The sequence below is a fragment of the Silurus aristotelis genome, assembly GCF_946808225.1.
Source record: "Silurus aristotelis genome assembly, chromosome: 14".
Taxonomy (NCBI): domain Eukaryota; kingdom Metazoa; phylum Chordata; class Actinopteri; order Siluriformes; family Siluridae; genus Silurus; species Silurus aristotelis.
The window spans coordinates 14,607,227-14,624,860 of NC_139587.1; the positions used below are offsets into that span (position 1 = coordinate 14,607,227).

General features: G+C 38.1%; 2 protein-coding genes across 4 annotated transcripts; one reads left to right on the forward strand and one right to left on the reverse strand.

Moving 5' to 3' along the window:
* Nucleotides 1–738: 738 nt before the first annotated feature.
* Nucleotides 739–6,932, forward strand: lamp2 (lysosomal-associated membrane protein 2). Of its 2 annotated transcripts, none has more exons than XM_083560402.1 (6): nt 739–951; nt 2,313–2,962; nt 3,061–3,195; nt 3,364–3,418; nt 3,503–3,673; nt 3,797–5,336. In XM_083560402.1, exons 1-6 carry the CDS (start codon nt 909–911, stop codon nt 3,934–3,936), a joined length of 1,194 nt encoding a protein of 397 aa, XP_083416528.1. In that variant the 5' UTR covers nt 739–908; the 3' UTR covers nt 3,937–5,336. The 2 variants fall into 2 exon arrangements, with proteins under 2 accessions (XP_083416528.1, XP_083416527.1); XM_083560401.1 differs by lacking the exon at nt 3,797–5,336 and adding an exon at nt 5,510–6,932 and having other exon boundaries at nt 754–951.
* A 249-nt stretch (nt 6,933–7,181) lies between these two features.
* atp1b4 (ATPase Na+/K+ transporting subunit beta 4) lies at nt 7,182–13,559 on the reverse strand. 2 transcript variants are annotated; one of them, XM_083560411.1, is made up of 9 exons: nt 13,221–13,559; nt 13,014–13,089; nt 11,997–12,225; nt 10,399–10,527; nt 9,875–9,988; nt 9,293–9,492; nt 9,090–9,146; nt 8,850–8,942; nt 7,182–8,583 (listed from the first exon to the last, which is right to left on the reverse strand). In XM_083560411.1, exons 2-9 carry the CDS (start codon nt 13,077–13,079, stop codon nt 8,422–8,424), a joined length of 1,050 nt encoding a protein of 349 aa, XP_083416537.1. In that variant the 5' UTR covers nt 13,080–13,089; nt 13,221–13,559; the 3' UTR covers nt 7,182–8,421. The 2 variants fall into 2 exon arrangements, with proteins under 2 accessions (XP_083416537.1, XP_083416536.1); XM_083560410.1 differs by having other exon boundaries at nt 13,354–13,550.
* Nucleotides 13,560–17,634: the final 4,075 nt, after the last annotated feature.

A 17,634-nucleotide genomic window follows, 5' to 3' on the forward strand; every position in this document is an offset into this window, starting at 1 on the left:
ATGTCACAAATGAACTTTTGACAAGGCATATCTGTAAAAACCAAATCTCGTGAATATGATGAGAGAATGACCCGAGTTTGGCAAGTTGTCATCAAAGCTCAATGTAGCTACTTTGCTCAATCCAAAATATAAAACATTCTGGGTTATATAACACTTTTTGTTTACTACATAATTCCATATATTTTTGATGTCTTTAGTATTAATGGACAATGTTGAAAGTTATAAAAAATAAAGAAAACTCACTGAAGCAGAAGGTGTGAAACTTTTTTTTACTGGTACTGTGCGTAAATATACTGGTACTGGTCTCCTTACGCTGTTGTCTTGTGTGCAAACGAACCTGGTGTCAGCTGTACTAATACTAATAAATTATTATTGATAAAGAATCGTTTTGTAGTTTATGTGTTTCATAAACATTTGTGAGTTACACATTTCCCTCGTATATTGTATTTGCCGTGGTATAAGCAAACAGCCACCTAGATTTACACGTGACACAAATATGAAAAAAATATATATATAATAAAATTATATATATATAATATATATATAATTATTTATATATATATATATATATATATATATATATATATATATATATATATATATATATATATATATATATATATATAATAAAATTATATATATATATATATATATATATATATATATATATATATATATATATATATATATATATATATATATATATATATTAATCCCTCTCTGTGGGGAATTTGTGATACATGGCAACACGACTGCCTGTCATGTGACGTCCTATCAGCTGGGCTGATTTTTCAGGCTTTTTATACCGCCTGCTCCAGTGCTCAGTCAGGTTCAGCGCTTTATTTTTTAAGTTCACACACGTCGGAGTCTCGGTTTTCTGGGAGCTGTGTGGCGAAGTAAACGTGGAAATGTTGCCCTGCGTTTGCCTGTTCGTGTTGCTTCCTTTGTGTGGTAAGTAGACGTACATTTTATTTTGAGTGCGCCATTGGAGCAACTTTTTTTTCTAATTCCAAAATTTGAGGCCCGGATGTTAACAAGCGAACCCGCTTCCCATTGTTTTGATAAAGCAAATTACTTACTGTTTATATACTGTTGAATATTTAGTTTTATTAAGACATTTATTGGTTAAAACTGTTTGCTTGCACTATAATTTCGGTAGCTTAAGTCTGACGCATTTTGATCCACCGCTAGTTAACGGTTTCTACTTGCTAGCTGTCTCCTCTGAACACCAAAAAGGAAACGAAACACTTCGTTCCCAGTGTATTATTTACTCAATTACGCTAAATGAATTTAAGATGGATAAATTGTGTTTTTGGGGCATTGAAATAAAATGCCATTTCGTTGTGGTGTAGGCTTCTGAAGGACACGTGACCGCTGCACCTTTTCCTTGCATGTCTTCATCTGACACCATGTGACCAGGGGCGCTTGTTATACGAGACACCTTTTGTACGATGCCTCAAGCTAATCATTATATCGTGACCTGGCTTTAATTTTCATCTAAACTTATCACCTGTGCGTGAGCATTTAAGTATCACTTGACTGTAAAATGCTTTCCGTTTTGAGGCCAGTTAATCTGATCAGGGCTTCAAGCCTCAGCATGACCAAGTGACCACTGTGACCAAGGCCCTAAATTCTCTCTGCTCCAGGGTGGCTGTATCCTGGCTGACCCTGTGCTCTGACCCTGGCTTCCTAACAAGCTGGGATGTGCAAAGAAAGCATTTTACTTTTTGTGACTCTTGTTTCCTCTTTTCTAAAGAGGTGTACTTATCCTTTTTTTTTCTTTTTTTTCTTTTGGTGGTGACGGGTAAAGCAGATAGTGAAGTTAATATTTGTGCCCTTTCACTTTCCTATTTAAAAAATTCTTGTCACTTAAATATCTAATTTGGACTCCATGAAGACTATTGAACTAATCCAGAATATCACTCCTGTTTGCATGCCTGCTGTGAAATCATTGGGGTTTCTCCAATCCTGTGACCTAGTTTAGAGAAAGCAAATCATGAGATCATTAATACTTCCAATCATAGATCATGTCTTAATCTGATGCACCTGATCCTGCTAATCAAGGTCTTCAATGTATCAATGCCAGGTAGGTTGTCTGGGGAGGAAACAATTCTGACCTGAAATCAATGGCCCTTATTCATGAGGTGTTATTTGTTAAATATATATAACTACAATTGGGCTTTTGTGCATTGATTGGGGTGGATCTACCTTTTTGGGTTCTTCAGCTTGAAGTTTCATCTTTATAATGTACAAACATTTCACAGTTGGGGTGTGGCGGCTAATGTGATTAACATTTCTCTACACATTTGCAGTTCGTGGACAGGCTGATGTGCTTCTGTCAACACCTTCAAAGAGCTTGATATTTCCTACTGATCAGCCAGTTTTGGAAGATACTGCTGCTCCTTATGTCCCCACTACCACAGAAAGCTCTGCCAATGCTGTAACCACTCTCAAGCCACATGTGCCCAGTTCTACAACTTCTCAGCATGCTCCAGACAGGGATTCAACTCGAACCATTGTGCAATCTACTGCTACAACTGTTACTCTAAACATTCCACCTGCCCCTTTGCCCACCAGTGCTACAACGGCCCTGCCAACCCCTTTGCCTACCAATGCTACAACGGCCCTGCCAACCCCTTTGCCCACCAATGCTACAACGGCCCTGCCAACCCCTTTGCCCACCAATGCTACAACGGCCCTGCCAACCCCTTTGCCCACCAATGCTACAACGGCCCTGCCAACCCCTTTGCCCACCAATGCTACAACGGCCCTGCCAACCCCTTTGCCCACCAATGCTACAACGGCCCTGCCAACCCCTTTGCCCACCAATGCTACAACGGCCACCACTCCAGGTCCTACGTCCCCACCACAACCCACAGTTGGTGATTATGTTGTCCGGGCTGAGTGGAACTCCTCTGCATGTTTAATGGCAAAGATGGGCTTGCAGTTTAGCTTCAAAATGGTATGTGTACATAAGGCACAGTTATGACCTGTTATAAGCCAGTGTTATGAATTTTTCACATGAATTTTCTTAACATGTCATGTGCATTGTGTTCTTAGGGTGACCACTTTCAGACAGTAAATCTAGACCCAAATCCTAATGTCACCAAAACCAGTGGAATTTGTGGAAACGGTGGCTTTGCCACACTTGTGCTGAAATCAGACAGCATAACTGTCCAGTTCATCTTTGCAAATGTAAGTATTTTTGTTTATAGACCTGCATCTGTGTACATTAGCCTATTTTGTATTTGCAAATTGGCTTTATCTCTTTAGCCTAAATTAAACCTGTGCCAGCCACTCCCAGCATTTAAGGTTGTTCTGTTGGTCCACCCAAAACTTACTGAATATTTGATTTCTTTATAGCAAACAAGCAAATTCTTTTTGAGTGCCTTGAACTTGACTGTGACTGATGGAAGCGGTAAGTAATTCATAAGTACAGAAGTGCATTTTCCTTCAGTGGTTGTTTTGAAGTGACTTTCTTACACCTGCTTTTTGATCACAGGCACCACCTTCTCTGATCAAACTGGTAACTTATCTCTATGGGAGGCATCATTGGGGAGCTCATACATGTGCAAAAAGGAGCAGAGCTTCAACATCTCAGATGCCCTAATTCTGAATACATTTGAGCTACAAGTTCAGCCGTTTGAAGTCATGAATGACCAATTCAGCACAGGTAAGATTTGGTCACTTTACATTAAAAAAAAACCTATGCCATTTAATCATTTTCCATGCTTGTGATTGGTTTTTATGTAATGTGAAATTGCAGCCTTTTTATTTTATTTTTTTCTGCCTGCAGCCCATGAATGCTCAGTGGATGACAGCAGCCTCTTAATCCCAATCATTGTTGGCGCAGCTCTGGCTGTCTTGATTCTCATTGTAGTGATTGCATACGTGATTGGTCGACGAAAGACCTATGTTGGATATCAAACCCTGTAATAAAATCCTTGAATCACAAATAATACTTAATTCAGGTTCTCTTATGTGATCCTGGGCCAATGCAAATGTTAACAATTTCATTTGCCTAGTGCTGCAATGTCAATGTTCTATTGGTTAAGGTAATGACTGATTTGGCAGCTTTTTCAATTCTGTGCATCTGTTCCAGAATCATGTGTATTTTATCCCCTGTGGGTTTTGTTTTTGGCCCCATCTTTCCCTTTCTGTAGTATTAGAAGCAAGTGACATGCCTTATTTCCTCCTCAACTGGAGCACTTATGTTTTATGACTATTGATTCATTGCCCTTGTATTATAGGAGATTGGTCAATATTCTGATGGTGGGGCAGTTCTATACTTCCATAACTTAACATTGGATGTTACACTTGCTTCTGCTACAGTGATTAAGAATAGGCATAATTAAATTGTCAAAGACCTTGTTTTTGTGTGGATTGGTGGGGAAAGAATTGATTGTATGATTGGTGTAGTGGGAGGTAAGTTGCACAATATACTTCCAATGTCATTACCTTTTCAAAGAAATTGCTCTTCTGTCAGTTTTGGACTAAAGGCTTTGAAAAGGGATGGCCAGCTTCTCAGTTCTCTGTACATAAAAGAACTGAACTGAGTGGCGAGGAATACAAAAAAAAAATGCTGCCTATTTCGCCTCTTAATTGCCTTTGCTGTAGAATCAATTCTTAGTGTTGCTTTTACTGTTTTCCCAACCTAAAGTGCTATACTAGCTTCACAATTTAAATGCTGAATTGTTGCTTAGAATAAGTCTTTTATTTGATTTACTCAAAGAAAATACTATAATTGCATGTACTTAAGTTTTTTTTGACTAGCTTTGTGCACTTTTTTTTTATTTAAATGAGGATTTGAAAAGTGTAACTTTGCAAATTGTGGGAACAATGGGGGGGGGAGTGCATGTAATCTGTCTATTTTGAGCCCTGAACTTTGGGTTGGAACATTGAAAAGCAACACCGATTGCATGCTGGGGCACTTTTTCTTTCATGGCAAAGGCATAAGCACAGGTGAATAGGTGTAATTTTTAATGCCTTGTTATTTGTTTATAACCAAAATGGCACAGCTTTTTAATCTTGACTACCTTCATGTTGCTCATTCCATCTGCTATCATCTGCATCAGATTTCATGTTGCTGAGAATCGCTTGTACATGCCTTTTTCTTTCTCACCTGATTGTTAAACTGCTGTTTGCTAAACGAAGTCTGATCAGTGTGGTTTGGTCCAAGTCTGATTCATCCCTTGCTTAATGAAGCGTGTGGAAGAGTTCAGAAGATCTGTCAAATTTCAAGCTGTCTTCGTTTTTGGCAATGTGATTTCATAAAAAGGGAATTCTGACTCATTGTATTAAATATTTAATAAATTCTGGCACCCTGTCATTGAAAACTGGTCTTTTTTTTATTTAAAAATTGGCTTCATTGCATGTTTATCTGTAGGTTCATTGAAACAGACCAACAGCAGTCTAAATGCTAGAGCTAATGTTGGCATATCAATTATTGTAAAGATGATTGAGTCGGTATTTCATCATTCTTTTCACACGTCATGCTTTTCTTTCTTAGCTGAGGATTGCAAGCCTGACCAAGCAGAAAATTTCATCGTGCCTATTGCAGTTGGAGTCGCCCTCATTGTTCTTGTCCTTCTTGTCTTGGTGGCTTATTTCATTGGACGACAGAGATACAAAGTCACTGGCTATGAACAGTTCAACTAAATGCTCCTTCGATTTTTAAATGCCAGCTGTACACTACATCTTCATGCATCCTGGATGCCAGTGTTTAAAAAGAAATCTAAGCTATGTCTCCACTGTAATGTGAAATGTCATTCTAATAGTATTTAATGCACACAGTACTTTTTTTTTTTTTTTTTTTTTTCCCCCTTTGAGCCAGCCCTCTGATATTGCAATTTTGTGCATCCTTTATTCTATATACCCTAATCTTTTCTCTTCTTTCCTTGGCAGTGGAGGAGTGCTTTCTGGATACTGATTTAAGCTTTGTTGTGCCGATTGCTGTCGGCGTGGCTCTAGGCTTCCTAATCATCCTTGTGCTCATCTCTTACCTGGTTGGTCAGCGGAAGAGTCATACTGGCTACCAGTCCGTATAACTCCACCCCGCCAAACAACTGTGTGCAGCTCTTGCCGATTATCTTGCGCTTCTCCTGTGCTCTGCTACCTGTTCTTTCTCCACGCTTTGGCCGATCTTTAATTTCAGTCCTCTTACTACTTTAACCTTCTCAAGTACTTACTGCTTCTGTGAAGTCCTCACTTTTGTTTTGCTGCCTGTGTTAAATTTACTTATGATTTGCTGATGGTTCTTCCCATTCTGAAGAGGCAGCATGCCAAGCTGCTATACAGCATTGCTGAGTCGGACGCTGTCAAATTAATCCCGGCCTTGCGCTGAATGTTAAATGCATGGAAAAAGAAATGATTGCTTCCGTAAAAAGGTTATCTATTTTTCTTACATAAAGAATCTTTATCATTCTGTGCTCTATTAATTTGCTGAAATGAACAAATACATTTTCCCTTTTGATGTTAACGGCCAGTTTAACTTCTGTACATTTGGCACACGATCACATGGTTGTCAAGATAAATGATTTAAGGAAGGAAAAAAATCTGGCACTTCTCACACCTTCAAAGAAAAAGGGACACTAATATTTTGCGTGTTTGTAGTTTTTCCTCAGCCCACTCTCTCTTCCAGTATGGACTAGTTGCAAATGATTTTTTTTGGGTCAGTTAAACAGAAGTGCTTGTTAAATGTATTTGCCCATTTATTTGCTTACAAAGTAAAAATACTCCATCTGGCAGTGGACCTTCATCTACTAATGCAGACTGGCAAATTTGTGAATTTAAATACAGACTTGGAAAACTGCCTTGGTTTCTTTTTATTAAAATTTTTTTTCCCCTTCTCTCCTCCCCCTTAAATATTGTCCCCTTTTCACTTTGTTCCTTACCTTCACTGAAAGTTTCAATAAAATGCCTGATTTTTGCTATATTGCTCTCTGGTGTGGTTTTTGCATCAGAACTGGTGAGCCAAATCTTGGTACCTTTACCAGTATCTCATGATGTATACAGCTGACATAGCTTTTTTTTTTTTTTACATTAAACAATGCAGCTCTCAATAACTTGGACAAAGTGTTTTACTGTAAACATTTTAGTGCAGAACAGGACGATTTCTAAAATCCCATTGGCCAAAGCTTTGCATGGTTTTGTTTTCTGATATTAAATAAACACATGCTTCATTTAGTTAAATCTGGTCCATCTTTATTTAAATTTTTCAATCTAGAATATTAGGAGTGCTTTTTAAAAACATGAGGTGGAAACACTCGACTGTGGTGGAAAAACATTGACTGCGCTCAAAGAAACACCAACAAAGAATTTACTGTCCATCTAACCATCACAGTTAATAACTAATTGTACCATGTCAATTATGCAAATACAATTAATAAATAATACTGTTGATATCCTTCTCACAGAGAACCAAGCAATATCGTATGTTTCACCTTCAAAAATGAGTTGTGTGAGAGGGAGAGAGAAATTCTGATCTGGATTCATGTAAAATGTTTAGAAGTGGTTTCATGTGTTTCGGTGTGAATTCAACAAATCATTTTGTATAGTATCTGATAAACCTCAGTTCACATTTTAGGAAAATACATATTTACTAATAGACAAAATCTGTTTAGTTCATGATGTGTAATGCTAAAATATAAAATGATTTCATGCCATATATATTTTTTGTAAAGTAAAGCCAGTCAAGCTTGACTACGCGTTTAACGTAACCCGAAGAGAGAAATCATCTTGAACATATTGTATAATCAAGCTAGATTTTCTTAAAAAAAAAAAAAAACTTTAACTGTAGTTAAAATGGCATCAAACTGGCATTCCCCCCCCAGTAGTATGTACTGCATGTTTTTCAGATAAAGTGATTTCTGGTAAGAATAAATGCCCATTTTGTTCTATAATTTTAAATAATTTTGCAATTATTTTCTATTTTCCCTTTGCCTCTGGTTTAGTTTATTTAGTCATAAAGTGATTGTTAAACAATGAATCACTTGTATGGCTTAAAAGTTAAACATCTCTTGATTTGTACACAAAAAAAAACATAAAATTGACTTTAGATTGAGATGTTTTAGTAAACTGACCCGAAACCCAACACTCAACCTCTTTACTGTACAGTGTATATCTACATTTGAATAAGTTTGGCTCAAAACCTAAATTTGTGATTTTCTTTCCACTTATTGTAGCAAATATTAATGTATGATGAAAATAATTATACTTCTACACTATTCTAAATATTATATACTGCAATGTTCACTCTTCTTAGTAGCCTACTGGGGCATTTTTTGTTTGTTTGTAAGCACAGTGCTAAACACAGATGAAAGGCACAGTGGTGGGAAAATGGGTAAAGAAGGTACATTGGACTAATTTGAACCATAATGTACACAGACGTTTGTTTAGCCCCGCTGCATTTCTACTTCTACACTACGCACCGACTTGTAGATTAAAAGACACACTACCAAGGAAGCGGTCGGTGGGTGAATCGTTGATTATCCCCTTGCCGTTTAGCTTACATTGCACGTGTAGATGAGTGTCGAGCTGGGGATTTACAAAGCGAACAGCCACCAGAGGAGATGTGTAGTTTACCTGTACACAGCAATACAAAATATTCTATAATTATGTCATTTTAACTATAAATTCTTCTAAATTCTAATTAATTTTATAGTGTACTATTATATTGATTAATAAAGCTTACATTTTCCATAAAGGTCTAAATTTATTTATTTATATATGCACACACACACACACACACACACACACACACATATATATATAATAATTATTTTTTTTTTTTTTTTTTTTTTTTTTTTGTGTGTTTAATTAAGGTATTTATGTATTGTGTGTATACTTACATGCCTGAGCTTCCCATAATAAGGATAATACATCAAGTCAAAAATATTTTTGGGATAGAATTCTACATCTCCAAGCACCTCAGGTGTCCCTTTCTGAAAAGACAGTAAGAAATATAAAAATTAGAAGTTTATGCACAGAAATCTGTGCATGCTCTCGCTTACTGACTGCTCAAGAGCTATGATGCACAAATTACCACCAACAATTGCAGCTTAGTATAATCTTTGTAATACATTACGTACTTTAACACCACATGTCACATTGACTGGAGTACCTTGACCTGGTAGATAACCGAGAATCTAGATTATAGCAACAACAAACAAAAAAAGCCTCATTATAGTCAAGGTGTCAATAAATCACAAAGCAATCATGAACATGGTCTACATTTTGTTCCATTTACTTAATTTCTAAAAATAATTTCCCCTTCCTTTATTTATGGACTCACTCGGTTCATTCTGAGGATTATGCAGGGCTTTCCATCAGCGTAGCCAAAGTCTTTTTGCTCCATGCCTGAGCATGGCCCAAGTAAGGACCTCTTAAACTGGCATGCTTTCCTCTCAGCGCTCTCCTCCAGGCTTTCCTGCAGGAAGTATGTGTCTTGCTTGCATTCAATGTTACGCCTCTTCTGAACTGTGTCATCATAGGCTAGAGATGCGGTGCGGAGAGGAAGAGGGAGAGGAAGAAGGAGAGGAAGAGAGAGAGAGAGAGAGAGAGAGAGAGAGAGAGAGAGAGAGAGAGAGAGAGAGAGAGAGAGAGAGAGAGAGAGAGGCATTAAATAAACCACACAATGACTAAACACCCTGTCAGGCCTCTCAGTCAAAAGAATCAGCACAAAAGTGAGGCCCAAGAGGCACAGTGTGACTGTGCATAGCGTTCTAAAGGGATTCCCTTAGCTCTCTTTCTTTAAACCTGAGCAAAGATGCCACAATAAAGAATGGCAGACAGGGAAGGAGATTTGTATGTGCGAACTTTAAGGAAAAAAAGAGAAACGACTTCACACCAAAAGCGCCTTTAAAACAACACTTACGTTTCAGTTGTGCCTCCAGTGCTCTTGCGTATTTCTTCCAGGAGCTGCGATCAGAGGCATTAAATTTCATTTCAAATCCATGGGCAACATCTACATGCGGAAACATTGTCAGACCTGTTGATTTAAAAGGGATTTCATTAAATTCATTTTTATTTGGAAAAATATAAATATTCTGATAAGTGGAAAATATACAACTGAAAACTTTTTTTTTTTGTGCCTGTTTTTTTTAACGCAGTAGGTATAAAAAATTTTCTTTTAACTGAAAATTACACTAAAGTTCTAATCGAGTTATTTAGATTTTTACTTTTTGAAGGGTCCTTGTTTGGTCGCATTATTAATTCACTTTTTATAAATAACTATTATTAAAATTTTATTATTTATCTCATTTAAATATTTTCTGAATATCATCGTGTTCTTCTAATGAATGTTTATTTTGTTTATTGCATTAAATTGGGACTCCGGCTGTAAATCTGAAAACTCCTGATTTATACGAATGTGATTTTCTTAAAGCATAAAATTGATACCTGGAGGCATCACACGATCATTGTAGGTCGGGGCATAAGGACTGATGGACCACATGAGACAGCACATGCAGCCACCAAACATGGCTGCCAGGAAAATGTACAATGCAGAGTAGAAAAAAAGAATGAGGCCTAAGAGGAAACAAAAAAGAGTAGAAGAAAGGAATCAATAAAGATTTTAAGTTACAAATACGTCTTTGATTCAAATGGTTAAGAATTTGTTAGATTTATATAATTCTTTGTTTTTGTCTATGCTATCCCCTGAATCAGATTCAGAAACAAAATAAGGCAAATTAGCCATCTACCTGACTGTGTACTTTTATCATGCAGATGGTTTGCACGTCTGAAGCTTGGGCTGTATTTGCACACTGAGAAAATAAGTTTGAATGGAAACAGACTGTGGCAATTGTGTTTATTTTTAATTTCCAATTAAGGGTCTTAACAGGCTCAAACGGAGACTAAATTAAACGGCTTGTCCTGCACAGGCATTTTTTTGCACGGCTTGCCAGCGCCATCCCTGTCCCTGCGCCACAATGGGCTTTCTGTTCAAGCTCAGTGAGAATTCTTCCAGCTGTCCTCTTACTCAGGAACACAGTGAACCTCCGGTTGCCATCAGAGTGACGCTTTTTAGCCACCGTCCAGAGCCACCAGCAGCTCCAAGGAGCCCGATCACCCCACTTTGGCATTGTGAGGCCTCTACACACTCTTCTACACTCTCCTTTCACAAGATTCACATCACAGGCTGCGGGAGGGGGGGTGGAGGGGGGTGGGCTTCCCCCCTGCTCACACATCTTGCCAAACCAGTCCATTTGATCTGATCCTGAAATGCTCTGCTAAATGGAACCGAGTTTATTTCAATCAGGTCAGTGTGGTTTTAAAAATACTATATTACATCGGCATGAGACAGAAGCACTACTGCGGCTGCTCATTATATCAATAAGAATGTCATGAGAATTCAGCCTGCCTAACCAATAGGGATTTGATGTGTTGGTGGTAAACCTCCATAGGAAGTGACTGTTGCCAAAAAAAAGTCCGCAGCAGAGTTCCTGGGAGACAAGCACAATGCAAAGTGTGTTGGTGCACTCGGGATGTGAGAGTGTATTCTTTTTTAGAGTTTGGTTAGTTTTTCAGAATAGGAATGTTATTCCTTGCCAGCAAATGGACTGCGACAGTTGCTCTCCCGTTGCGAACCATTCCCCAGGCAGTCTGTTTTTGTCCAGATTTCTCCAAGCTATCTGCGCACCTATGTAAACACTTAGTTCAGACCCACACAGTGACACATGCACACACACACGCATTTGCTTTCCCAGCGGAGTGTGCAGTGGCATGGACGAGCGAGGCATAGTTCAAAGCCCCCTCTTGTCTCATCATGACCCAAAAGCCAATCCAAAATAAGGAGCAAAAACAATAAGCTGCGCACTCACTTGCCTTTACTTGTTAGACATTGACAGAACGTTGCTAATTAAAGCTTTTTGTTTTGCCCAAGCGTATTCTAGAGGTGAGCTCCAAACACACTCACTAAAACAAGTGCTCATTGTTTTGCCACTTGGGTCATTAAACAGATTCACACACTCAATCACACACTTTTACATTCTACTCACTCCAGCTCTTTCCCGATCGCCCCATAAACTCCTTGGTGTCGGGGTTCCACAGGTATGTTTTCAGGGCTTCTATTTTTTCATGCAGTGTCCTCTTGGGCTTTGGCTTGGGCTTCCATCTCTCAAAGTTGAGATCGTCCTGCTCCAGAGGCTGGTGCTCCACCAGCCCTTCCTGCTCAACCTCCAAGGATTCAGCCAGCCCATGGCAGTGTTTATGCATTGACCCAGCACGCTATTATGAGAATAAAAGCATAAAGTAAAGTACAGATTATTACAAGTTACATTTGGCAGAATTATTTTCTTAAGCACAAAAAGCAAGCCCTAGAGATATCAATCCAATCCAACAATTTCCCTACGAGATCAATAAAGTATTCTGATTCTGATTGATGATTCAATATTAAACTCTACGTCATGTAATTCCATGCACCTGCACTAAATGAAATCCTTACAAATCACAGGGGACACAAAACTGACCAGAACAGTAAAGTAATGATTTTTTTTTTTTTTCAGTACCATTTCAGTCAAGTGTTCTTGTGAATGCAACTGAAAGCAGAAACAAGAAGGCTGACCCTGCAGACCCCCTTTGGGGCAGGGAGGATAGGGGGTTAATGTCCCCCCAGCTGCAAAGGAGAGCAGGGTCATTTTCTGTCCAGATGTTCTCAGCACTTTCGTTCTCAGAACAGAGTCACGGCACACACTGAGACCTCCATCTGACCACAGCAAAAGCGCCTCAAACCCCCATGGAGCAACTTTACCCACTTGGTCTTCTTTTTCTTTCTCGACTTATCAAATAAGTACAACTTATAACAACTAGTAAATGATGACTAGAGCCATCAAACTGATTAAGATAGGGGTTAAATGTACATTATTCTAAAACAGCATTTGACTGCATGTCTTTGGTCCCAGACAGATAGAACATGGCTCAGTGCCCATGTAAAATAAAGGATAAATATTTTCCCATCAGTGCTCATGACCCAAAATGGCAAAGATGCAGCGTGTTGGTGGAGTGTGTTTGCTTACCGCTTTTGGTGCTGAGGGTTCGAGCTGCAGCTCCTCAGCTCCTCCCGCAGTGTTCTCGGCTTCCATGCTCCCTTCGCTGGAGAACAAAGGCACTTGTTAAACCAATCACACACACCAGCGGCCCAAAGCCTCTAACGCGAAGTTCAAACCCGCCGAGATAAAGTTTGGGTCAAGCCAAATGAAGTGAAGTGGGGGAAAAAAAACAACAACTTTCACAGCGGACTAAGAGTCTTAAAAATATCCACCAAAGTAAAGTTTGAGCCAAGGCAACCAAAAAAGGCCAAAAAACACTTTCAAACTTATTAAAAAAAAAAAATACAAAAATTAATCTTCACGGTACCGAAAAGTAGTTCTGTAACGCTGAAAACCGAAACGTCGCATTGACACTGAACGACGGGATCGATTTAACCGAATTAATCGAATTAATCGTTAAAGGTATTTGGATATCATTTAGTTGTTCCTCTTAGGGCGGGCGGAGAGCGCACTCTGAGAAGCTCCCTGCAGCAGGGCCAGCATCCTAATGAATGAGGTCCACACTGTGGAGAGAAAGTGGGGGGTGGGATAGAGGTTGGAGGAGGTTTTCTCTCTCTTTTTTTTATCCCCGAAGAGTTTTTTGGCTGAAGCGAGGATAAATACAGTATTCCGCACACGCACAAGTGCACTCTCAGTCTGAAATGAGACACGGCCAGATGCCGTGCTGCGTTAACGCGCGACTCTTGGCTCATCTATGCGCGCGCTCTAACAACCTCTGCAAAACATCTGTTCTTCAAAAACTACTGGATTTTTACTTGAGTGTAAATAACGTCCATAATGATTTTTTTTTATTCCCCTTTTACCCAAACGTGCATTGAACACATAGCTCACCATTGAAACCTCTGGGGATCTTCCCACTTCAGACTGAAAAAAAAAGTTGTGGCCCCAGTTGATTGTAATAAATTGCGCTACTTGTCAACGGTTTAAATATTTGTATCCCAGTCACGTTGTAGTCCTTTAGCTTGTGTGAACCCGCTTACATGAATGGAAATGTCGTCATGGAAAATTCGTTCTTCTTTTTTTTCCCCTTCCGCGTTTTTATTTATGAAGAGCACGTAGGATCGCACACACACACACACACACACACACACAGACAGAACTTTCATGAAATTAAATCCAGTTAACTCTTAGTCTATATCAAAAATAGAACATACATTTGCAAAGTCTGTAGAGCATGCATTGCTTTACCACAGCAGATTACAATCTGATCTGCCTTCTTGTGGCCCATTTTGTCTATAAAACATTTTTGTTTATAAAACATTAGTATTTGCAAATAGATCCCAGGGTGTCCGTGCTATTTTTGATAACTTCTGATTTAGGGCTTACGAACTCTACATTACTCTGTTTAATACCATATAGAACAGAGAGAGAGGTTTTAAATCTTGACTGGTTCAATCTGTTATGTGGACATCCAAATATATTTTGGAATGACCAATACTCAATTTGCCCACTGTGTGGCGCTCCTGAGTAAATGTGTATCAACTTGACAAGCTTTTTGTGCCTATTCCCTGTAATAACTGCTAAATAACTGCAATCATTTGCATGAAATAAAATTAAGACTAACCTAATGCCTTTTAAAAAACAAAGCAGCTGTCCAACCTCATTTTCCTTGCCAGAGCCAATCTAAATCTCTTCATTCTCGTTTGTATTAAGTTAAAGGTCCATAACACTCACATTTTTAAAGTCAGTGTTTAATATCAGGTTGTCTAACAAATAGTGTAAAGCTCCATAAAGTTCCTGTGGAGGGTTAAAACTCATGAGCCATGAAGATGGATCTGGATTGTAATTGATATAAACAGTTTGCTATGAAGGCTTAGGACTTCAATCACCATGAATAGTTTTACAGTCAAGTCTCCTTCAGTAAACAGTTGATTATCTCAACAATGAAGGAATGGACATTGGGTGTCACCCACATGAGGATGGGCTCACTGTTGAGTTTGGTTCCTCTCAGGATTTCTGTCTCATACCATGGCAGGATGATTTTTAACATACAGGCACTGTATAGCAATGCTGACCTGAAACATAACATCATATATGTTTACAAGTAACATTGGCCTGAGACAAAAAGTGGCATAAAATTTTAGCGATTGTCCAGCTGGTTATAGAAGCCGATTGCACATGTTAGTACTAATACAATAATAACTACAATAACACAGAACACAATCAGACCCATGTAGATAATCATATTACACACTGGCCTGTGACAGAAAGTGATAAACTTAGAGACTAATTTATAGAACTAATTTAACTAATTTTATATCTGGAATCTACAACTCCAAATCCAAAAACGTTGGGACGCTGAACAAATTGTGAATAAAAAAAAATGCAATAATTTAAACAAATTCAAACAAATCTCATAAACTTATATTTTATTCACAATAGAATATAGATAACATATCAAATGTTGAAAGTGAGACATTTTGAAATGTCATGCCAAATATTGGTTCATTTTGGATTTCATGAGAGCTACACATTCCAAAAAAGTTGGGACAGGTAGCAATAAGAGGCCGGAAAAGTTAAATGGACATATAAGGAACAGCTGGAGGACCAATTTGCAACTTATTAGGTCAATTGGCAACATGATTTGGTATAAAAAAAAAAACTCTCAGAGTGGCAGTATCTCTCAGGAGTCAAGATGGGCAGAGGATCATCAATTCACCCAATGCTGCGGAGAAAAATAGTGGAGCAATATCAGAAAGGAGTTTCTCAGAGAAAAATTGCAAATAGTTTGAAGTTATCATCATTTACAGTGCATAATATCATCCAAAGATTCAGAGAATCTGAAACAATCTCTGTGCGTAAGGGTCAAGGCCAGAAAAACATATTGGATGCCCGTGATCTTCGGGCCCTTAGACGACACTATATCACATACAGGAATGCTACTGTAATGGAAATCAGAACATGGGCTCAGGAATACTTCCAGAAAACATTGTCGGTGAACGCAATCCACCGTGCCATTCGCCGTTGCCGGCTAAAAAAGAAGCGATATCTAAACATGATCCAGAAACGCAGATGTTTTCTCTGGGCCAAGGCTCATTTAAAATGGACTGTGGCAAAGTGGAAAACTGTTCTGTGGTCAGACAAATTAATGTTCAACGTTCTTTTTGGATAACTAGGACACCATGTCATCCGGACTACCCTAGGATAAGGACAACCCAAGTTGTTATCAGCACTCAGTTCAGAAGCCTGCATCTCTGATGGTATGGGGTTGCATAAGTGCGTGTGGCATGGGCAGCTTACACATCTGGAAAGGCACCATCAATGCTGAAAGGTATATCTAAGTTCTAGAACAACATATGCTCCCATCCAGACGTTGTCTCTTTCAAGGAACACCTTGCATTTTCCAACATGACAATGCCAGACCACATACTGCATCAATTACAACATTATGGCTGCATAGAAGAAGGATCCGGGTACTGAAATGGCCAGCCTGCAGTCCAGATCTTTCACCCATAGAAAACATTTGGTGCATCATAAAGAGGAAGATGCGACAAAGAAGACCTAAGACAGCTAGAAGCCTGTATTAGACAAGAATGGGACAACATTCCTATTCCTGAACTTAAGCAACTTGTCTCCTCAGTCCCCAGACATTTGCAGACTGCTATGGAAAGAAGAGGGGATGCCACACAGTGATAAACATGGCCTTGCCCAACTTTTTTGAGATGTGTTGATGCCATGAAATTTTAAATCAACTTATTTTTTCCCAGTTTAAACATTTAATATGTCATCTATATTGTATTCTGAATAAAATATTGAAATTAAAAACTTTCACATCATTGCATTCTGTTCTTATTCACAATTTGTACAGTGTCCCAACTTTTTTGGAATCGGGTTTGTATTTATAGTTGTCTGGTTTGGTTCTTTTAAAAACCTATTAGGTATTAGGTCTTGAAATAATTACTGGTGGCAAATTAACTGATTTTATTTCTCCCACATAAAGCACATCCTCTAATAATAATAATAATAATAATAATAATAATAATAATAATAATAATATTAATAATAATAATAATAATAATAATCCCAGTGGGAATGCTCGGTTCTCTGTAAAACCAACAAAAGGAGCATTTGGTTTGAATCCAAAACTCAATAAATAAATTTAATTCCGGATTGATTCTAGTGTCAATTTGAATAAAGCCAATTTCTGCAAAATAGGCTTAAATAACGTGCATACCAATTGAATTGTTGGATTATGTTCATAAAATAAATTTGTGCTTAGGTGTAAATGGTTTTCTTTTTACACTTAAAGAGGTCACTGGCTACAAAGAAGAAGTAAACACTGAATCTTGGATGATAATTTGAAAGAGTGCGATGTACTTTGCTTTATTGGGGAGATTTGATAGTTTGTTTGTTTGTTTATTAATAAATGAAATCATCTTCAGCCATCTTTACAAACGTAATACAAGATAGCGGGTGTGATAATATTGTTAAAATGTGGCAAACTTATCAATAACGGCTAATATTTATTTTCTAATAATATCTAATTAATAATATAATACTTCTATATTTATATATTATACTATTATAATATTCCTGACGATAAACATGTTCTAGTGGTCCTGGTTGTTCTGTCAGAGGAAGAAAAAAA

Excerpts from the sequence above, each read along its gene's own strand:
- lamp2 (XM_083560401.1), top strand. The coding sequence starts at position 909 with ATGTTGCCCTGCGTTTGCCTGTTCGTGTTGCTTCCTTTGTGTG. Across the intron at positions 3,196-3,363 it reads TCCAGTTCATCTTTGCAAAT|CAAACAAGCAAATTCTTTTT; the intron begins GTAAGTATTTTT and ends ATTTCTTTATAG. Across the intron at positions 3,419-3,502 it reads GACTGTGACTGATGGAAGCG|GCACCACCTTCTCTGATCAA; the intron begins GTAAGTAATTCA and ends TTTTGATCACAG.
- atp1b4 (XM_083560410.1), bottom strand. The coding sequence starts at position 13,394 with ATGCGACGTTTCGGTTTTCAGCGTTACAGAACTACTTTTCG. Across the intron at positions 9,493-9,874 it reads ACTGGAGGCACAACTGAAAC|CCTATGATGACACAGTTCAG; the intron begins GTAAGTGTTGTT and ends CCGCATCTCTAG. Across the intron at positions 8,943-9,089 it reads ATGTGACATGTGGTGTTAAA|AAAGGGACACCTGAGGTGCT; the intron begins GTACGTAATGTA and ends CTGTCTTTTCAG.